Genomic DNA, 7,163 nt, shown 5'->3' on the forward strand with positions numbered 1-7,163 from the left:
TGGAAAAGATCCATATACCTAGCGCCCCGTCACCTTGACAAAAACATCACCATGTTGGTTTTTAATCTCCCTTGTCCTACACGGAAAAGGACAAGCCTAGGAAAACAATCTTTTTGGTACCCATCCTGCTTTGCAGCTGGTTCTGAACCTCAGCTACCTTGGTTCTGTACCATAAACACCTGCTTCCAGAGAAATAGTAACTGCTTTCTAAAAGGATGGGCTGGGTATTATTTGATTATTGCTGAGCCTGTGATATTTTCAAACAATTCTCAGGTAATTTACATCTGATGTAAAACAAAATCTTACGGAATCAGGTTTATTTCAGTAATACCACTGGTTATTTGAAACAGATGTTGGAAGAAATGTGTTGCTTTGAGTTTCTTATTGTTGAGACAGACAAATATTTTGAATATGATTCTACTGTCCTGACTAAGGAAATACCTTTACTTTCCTTGGTGAAACACAGAGAATTCCGAACCCATTTTTGCCACTGGCAACTTGCCTTCGGGGACTCCTTCTTACCAGCAGACAACTTTGTGCAAGTTACCTGCCTTCTCAGATCCCAGGCTTTCATGTAAACCTGAGAAGGATGTGCTGTACCAGGCCCATAGCAGGAGCTCAAAGTGCCTGCTGTGTGAATGAATGGTGCTCACCTCTTCAAGCTGGACAAAGGAGGTGGACACCTCCAAAGTTGAGTAACAGCAACCATGTGGTGTAAGGCCATGGGCCAAGTGGTTTCCAAGATGTCTGTTGGTTCTGCCATTCTAGAATTATCTACCCTCCACTTGTAGTTCATTTCCTCCCCTTCAGGCCAAAATGTAGACTAAAAATGAACTGACCTCATTTACATTTTGCAACATGGTTCTCTGATTTTTTTTTTTTTTAACTTTCTACAAATCATTCATTTTCAGCTACTGGGCAGCACAACTGAAGTATAAAAGCCTAGAAACGGCCGTTGGCTCAGACTCCAGGGCCACAATCATCAAAACCAGAGACGAGTATGGGAAGAAAATTCTTTGCTACAGGGAAACATAAAAGTTGGGTGTTACGAGGGCTTTTTCAGTGTTTGTTGAGTTCTTACTGTGTGTATTTGGTATTAAATGCAGGATGTGGGCAGTGTGAGGAGGGTGAGGTGATAAAAGTTAATCTGGCACCAAACAATTCCTTCCCTTAACTTCTGAATCAGAGCCAGAGATCCCCGAGAATGCCAAAGCAGGGGAAACTGTTCACTTTGTGATCCAGGTTGGCCCCTGCGCACATCAGCATCGCCAAAGTCAATGCCCCTGGCATTGGGATTGTACTAATAGCCCCTATGCCCTTCCCCTCTTTGAGGAAGCAAGTGGCCCTTATTTATCATCACTGTTTTTTCCCCTACCTCCTGGAGGTTATCCCATGTTCACCCCCTTGAACTGCTATCAGGCATAAATGGAGGGGGTGGGAAATGGACCATTCCACGTGATATAGAACAAAGCTCGATTCTGAGTATGAATGAAATCCCCAGGAAGGGTGTTACTTCCACATTGGGCTATCTCCGGCAGAAGAGGTTTAATCGGATCAATTGGATCAATTAGATATAAGACTTCTGCAGAGCCTGGCACTGTGGTAGACTCAGCTTTAAGGATCACCTCTGTGAAGTTCTCCATGCCATAAGTCACATAGAAATCTGCTCCTCCCCCAACTCGGCATTTCCTAATGAGTGTTGTTTGGATGCAATAATTCCTCTCCACACACCCTTTCCTCCATTTCAACAGAATGAGAATTGCAAAGAACTGGCCTCATAAAATACTCTGTTCCTGGCCCCGGTAGTATGTTCACTCCCAGGTTTCTGCTATTCTGTTTAGGATCCCAGGACAGCCTGTCCTCACGACAGCTCAACACCTAAACAAAGACTATGTCTAGCAATACAGTCCGAAATAGAAAATTAAGAGGCAACAGCATGAGATTTCTCAACTCACACAAACTTTTCTTGGTGAGTTTAAACACACTGGAACAAAAAGCACAAAAGAGTAAAAGTCTCCCTTAACGAAAATGTTTAAAAGACCCATTTGTGCAGGATCACTATGCTTTTGGTAGAACCTTCCTATATTCATTGATTTATTAATGATTCTTAAATCATCATATAATCTAGATTAATATAATGATTTATAAAGTCTACATATGTCAATCCAAAGACTATAACACAACACATTCAATATCTAAGGAATTCATATTTTACAGAGGAGTAGGTAGTAGTCTACTTCCCCAAACTTTATTTACTCAGATTACAAGTAAAAACTCAACAGTGATTGGGGAAGGCAATCAATGTGTATGGAGGAGAAAAGTCATAAAAAAAAATCTATGAAAAAGCAAATTGTGTTACTAGCTAGAAAATTAACAATTATTTGTGGGTCCCCGTAGCCCCAGCTACTCAGGAGGCTGAGGCAAGAGGATCACTTGAGCCCAGGAGTTCAAGACCAGTTTGGGCAACATAGCAAGACCTGTCTCTATGCACAAACAACAGTAACTTGCTGACTTAAACTCCTCATGACAGCTCTAATTAGAAGGTGGCAATAAATGTCCACGGGTTTAAATAAATATGATAATTATTTCTTTCCTTAAAGAGAGATGGAGTCACACGTTTACATTGCAAAGTATAATGTTTCCTTAGTTAAAACAGCGTGGAAACACTTCTGTGTAACACAGGATTCAAACCAGGATAAAAATACCTGCTGCGATAAGCAGCACTTAAAGTGATTTATCAACTCTTACCTTTCATGTGCCAATGCACAACGGCTTCTTAAAGGCTACCCTTTTCGGTTCTTTCCTTTGGCCACACAATGTTGTTATCCCTACCCACAACGAATAATTTCTACTCAAAATGTGATTCCCCTATCTGCATCTCTTAAATGGATTATTATCAATGAAGTAGAATATTCTACTTTCATAGCAAGAAAGTAGCAAGGATAAACTGAAATGTAGAACTCAGAGATACTATTAAAATTAGATAGGACCCCAGCAACCAGGCAATCACTTTATAGATGAAGAAACCATTTTACAGAGAGACTCAAGTATAACACTGCTGTTATGATAACAAAGCTTTCAATTAATTTTTTAAGTGTAGAAATACATACTGCATTGAGAGAGTACTGACCTACCCCCCTTAAAAATAATTTATGTAGGGATGGAATGATCAGTCTTAAGCAATACAAGGATTTTTTTGTTTCAACACTGGGCACTTAACTACTGTTTGATTCCTTCCATGATTCCTCTGGGGACACTGCTCCTTCTACATAAAGCTCCTGAGTTTTAGAATATCTGTTGGTTTAGAAATACAGCGTCACTGAAGCAATTAACATATTTAAGGTGCCTAACCCTGGCGGGTCAGCCTGGTCTTGAACATGCCTATCAGCCTCCTGCAGTCCGAGGAGCCTGAGCGCTCATCAGGTGTCTGCAGCAGGTGCTGAGAGCTCCACTGCCACATGTGTAGTCATGCGCGCGCGCACACACACACACACACACACACACTTTCTTCTTCAAAGGAAGTCGCCATCAAGTGATCTCAAAGCAGGGCTCTGGTCTCTGCCCATTTTACAATGCAAGGTCGGATTACAATCTCAGGCCAGCAACTTAGTCTGCAATCTGGGGCATCCTGATAACCCGGGCAGCGCTTTCGCCAGCATGTGTGGTTACAGAAGGACGTGACAAATAGCAAGGGAAGGAAAAAGGCGGGGGAAGGAAAAGGGCTCGGAGCAGGAGGTAAAGGTTAAGAGGTCGCTCTGAGTAGGTAAGGGTTCCTAACAGGGGGTCTCGCATCCTCAGTGCAGCACTGGAACTGAGTAAAATTCCGGGGAGTTTCCGAAGCTGTGCGCTCCTGCACACATTCGTACGCACACTCAAATACACACAGTCATTCAAACGCATCCTCGCACCCACTCACACTCGCTTCAGAAACTCTCTGAGCCCGAGGCGCGCGCCGGGAGCAGCCCGCAGCCCAGCGGCGGGAGAGGCGCGCGGGGGTGTGCGCGGGACGGGCGCGCCCAGGAGCCACTTACTCGGAGAAGTGGCGCGGCGGCGCCGGGACGCTGAGGCGCGAGCTGGGCGGTCTGGCGGCGCCGAGTTCCCTACTGGCCCGGTGGCTCGTGAGCGCTCGCAGACCTTAGCCTAGCGCGGGCTAGGCGGGCGGGAGAAAAGGAGCCAGGGGCGAGGGGCGGAGCTTGCAGGAGGGGCCAGAGGTGTGGCGGGCAGCCCGGGGAGGAGCCGGGAAGTCGGGGACTGAGCGGACGGGGGGGAGGAGCCGAGCGGTTGGGGCGGGGCGGGGTGGGAGAGGAGGAGCGGGGGGACAGGACAGCAGGAGTCGGAAGTGGCCCGGCGCTGGAGAACACTGAGAAGGGCGGAGCGGCGGCCTGGAAGCCAGACTTGGATCTCTAGGCCCACACCGCTAGACGCTAGAGAACGGGATCCGCTTGGGAGATACGCAAACAATATACTATTCCTTGAGCCCCTCAGTTTCGTCCGTTGTAAAAATGAGACACCGACTTTGTAGTGTGTTGAGATGATTAAATGGAGTCATGCATTTGCACCGTGTCTTGTAGGTAACAAGAACGCGTGAATGTTAGTGTCTGTTGCCATCATTATTGACTATTATGTTGATGACTCATGAAAGCCCCTAAATTCCGCTGCTCTTTGGCCGTTCATCGTCGGCTGGCCTTAAGTCCACCCGACGATAGCTGACGCGCTCCCGATTCCTGGTTTCCATTGGCGGAGAGTGCAGGGCTTCCTGCAAAGCGCCCGCTCTCTGCCGCCCCCCGCGGACTTAGCTGTGACTGACTTTGTGGAGCCGAAGTCTTGCTCTCAGGGGCCACCAGAGACCGCCAGGATGGAGCAGAATCTGGATCTTTTCTGTTGAGGAGCCCTGGCCCGGGGTAGCCATTTTCAAGGGCGAGGGACCTTTGTGGGAGTACGACGAATTCATCCACACCATAAACATCCATTAAGCACCTACTACATCGCAGCGGGGTGCAGAGCGCTGGGAATATTAACAATACTAGCAAAACTTAATATGTGCAGGTCACCGTTCTACTCACAACAATCTATGGTATAGATCCTGTCACTACCCCTGTTTTACACAGGGAAAGGGAGACCTCTTGAAGTAAATAGCCTTCCCAAAGAAAGTTACGTGTTTGGGAAATGGCCGAGTTTGGCTTGGAGAGAGAGAAGTAAACTCTTGATAGGTGAAACAGACAAAAATCACAACACATTTGGGTTTAATGAAAAACATTGAAACATACACAAGGTACGGAGTTTTTACAAGAGGACGTTGTCCTGTGATTACAACTATGGGGAAAGGCGTCAGGGAGATCTTCTTGGAGTAGGTGATGTCTGAGCTGAGTTTGGAAGAAAGAATGAGAGCTTCAAAAGCAGCTATAAGTGAGGAAGAATCACAGTAAACTTTTTCAAGCCTGAAGAAGGACGGAGGAGAAGTGGAATCGTGGTCAGAATGAAGCTAAAACAAAACAGGACCAAACTCAAGAGCTGTTTTCCTATAGAAGCTAAACATTAATTTGACCTTTGGTAGAAAGCCAGAAGGGTTTTAAGCGCAGAAGATAGGTTAGGTATGTTTCCAGAAAGTTTAATTTGGAAACATAAAAGATCCCAGAACCAAGAAACTTGCTTAAAAAATATTGAAATATGTCAGGGTGAGATATTTCAGTAGGCAGAATTACTAGAGAAAGAGGCCTTCTTAATCCCTGGAAGCTGTGAATATGTTATCTTACATGGCAAAAGAAATTTTGCAGGTGTTACCTTCTCATTCCGTCATAAAAAAAAAAAAAAAAAGAAAGAAAGAAAGAAATTTTGCAGGTGTGATTAAGTTTGATGCCATTGTCCGTTGCGCTGGCTGTAATCCCAGCACTTTGGGAGGCTGAGGTGGGTGGATCCCAAGGTCAGGAGTTCAAGACCAAAAGATGGTGAAACCCCATCTCTACTAAAAATACAAAAATTAGCTGGGCGTGGTGGCAGATGCCTGTAATCCCAGCTACTCAGGAGGCTAAGGCAGAGAATTGCTTGAACCTGGGAGGTGGAGGTTGCAGTGAGCCGAGATCGTGCCACTGCACTCCAGCCTGGCCAACAGAGGGAGACTCTGTCCCAAAAAAAAAAAAAAAAAAAAAAAAAAAAAAAGTTTGATGCCATTGAGGAGATAGGGGATTATCCTGGATTATTTCAGTGAGGCAAATCTAATCACATGAATCCCCTAAAATGGAAGAAGAGTGGGTCAAAGAGATTCAAAGTGTGAGAGGAACTCAATTTGAACCACGAACCAAGGACTGTGGATAGCCTACAGGAGCTGGGAAAGTACCTTAGCTGACAGCCAACAAAAAAATTGACTTTCTGTATCTGGTCTAAATTTCCATTTCTTCCACAGTCCTACAAGAGCAGAAACTGAATTCTGTCAATAACCCAAATAAGCAAGGAAATGGATCCTGTCTTAGAGTCTTCAGAAAGTAATTGAGCTCTACTGACACCTTATATCCTGGTGACACTGATACTGATTTATGGCCTACAGAACTGTAAAGTAACACATTTGTGTTATTTTAAACCCCTAAATTTGTGATCATTTGCTATGGCAATAGTAGAAAACTAATACAGATGCTGAGGGCCTAAACTATGTAGATGGAAAGGAGAATATGCATTCAAGACTTAGAAAAGCCTGGAGATTGAGGGGATGGGGGGAGTGAAGGAAGGTGAGTCATGCAGGTGGATTTAAAGGGCTTCAGGATTGGCAGGGTCAATCGTTGGTGGTGTCATTCAGTGGAAAGGACAAAGATAGGTATTTCCTCCCTCCTCCTCCTCTCCTCCTCCTCCTCCTCCTCCTCCTCCTCCTCCTCCTCATTCTTATTCTTCTTCTTCTTCTTCTTTTTAGGAGACGAAGTCTCATTCTGTCACCCAGGCTGGAGTGTAGTAGTACAACCTCTGCTTACTGCCAACCTCCGCCTCCTGGGTTCAAGCGACTCTCCTGCCTCAGTCTCCCGAGTAGCTGGGACTACAGGTGCATACCACCACACCGGGCTAATTTTTTGTATTTTTAGTAGAGACAGGGTTTCACCATGTTAGCCAGGAAGGTCTTGATCTCCTGACCTCGTGATCCACCTGCCTCAGCCTCCTAAAGTGCTGGGATTACAGACATG

The 7,163-nt window shown here is 45.4% G+C and overlaps 1 protein-coding gene across 2 annotated transcripts in view; it reads right to left on the minus strand.

The window, feature by feature from the left end:
* The window catches only part of TNFAIP8 (TNF alpha induced protein 8), a 119,085-nt gene extending 114,839 nt beyond the window's left edge, over positions 1-4,246 (minus strand). Inside the window, exon 1 of one of the 2 annotated variants that reach the window (XM_017531872.2) lies at positions 4,032-4,246. In XM_017531872.2, the coding sequence (XP_017387361.1) occupies position 4,032 (1 nt within the window). In that variant the 5' untranslated portion in view covers positions 4,033-4,246. The remainder of the gene's footprint in view (positions 1-4,031) is intronic. The other variant, XM_037739735.1, reaches the window with a different exon arrangement.
* Between the last annotated feature and the right edge of the window lie 2,917 nt (positions 4,247-7,163).

This window comes from Cebus imitator, unplaced genomic scaffold (genome assembly GCF_001604975.1).
Source record: "Cebus imitator isolate Cc_AM_T3 unplaced genomic scaffold, Cebus_imitator-1.0 Scaffold74, whole genome shotgun sequence".
NCBI classification, from domain to species: domain Eukaryota; kingdom Metazoa; phylum Chordata; class Mammalia; order Primates; family Cebidae; genus Cebus; species Cebus imitator.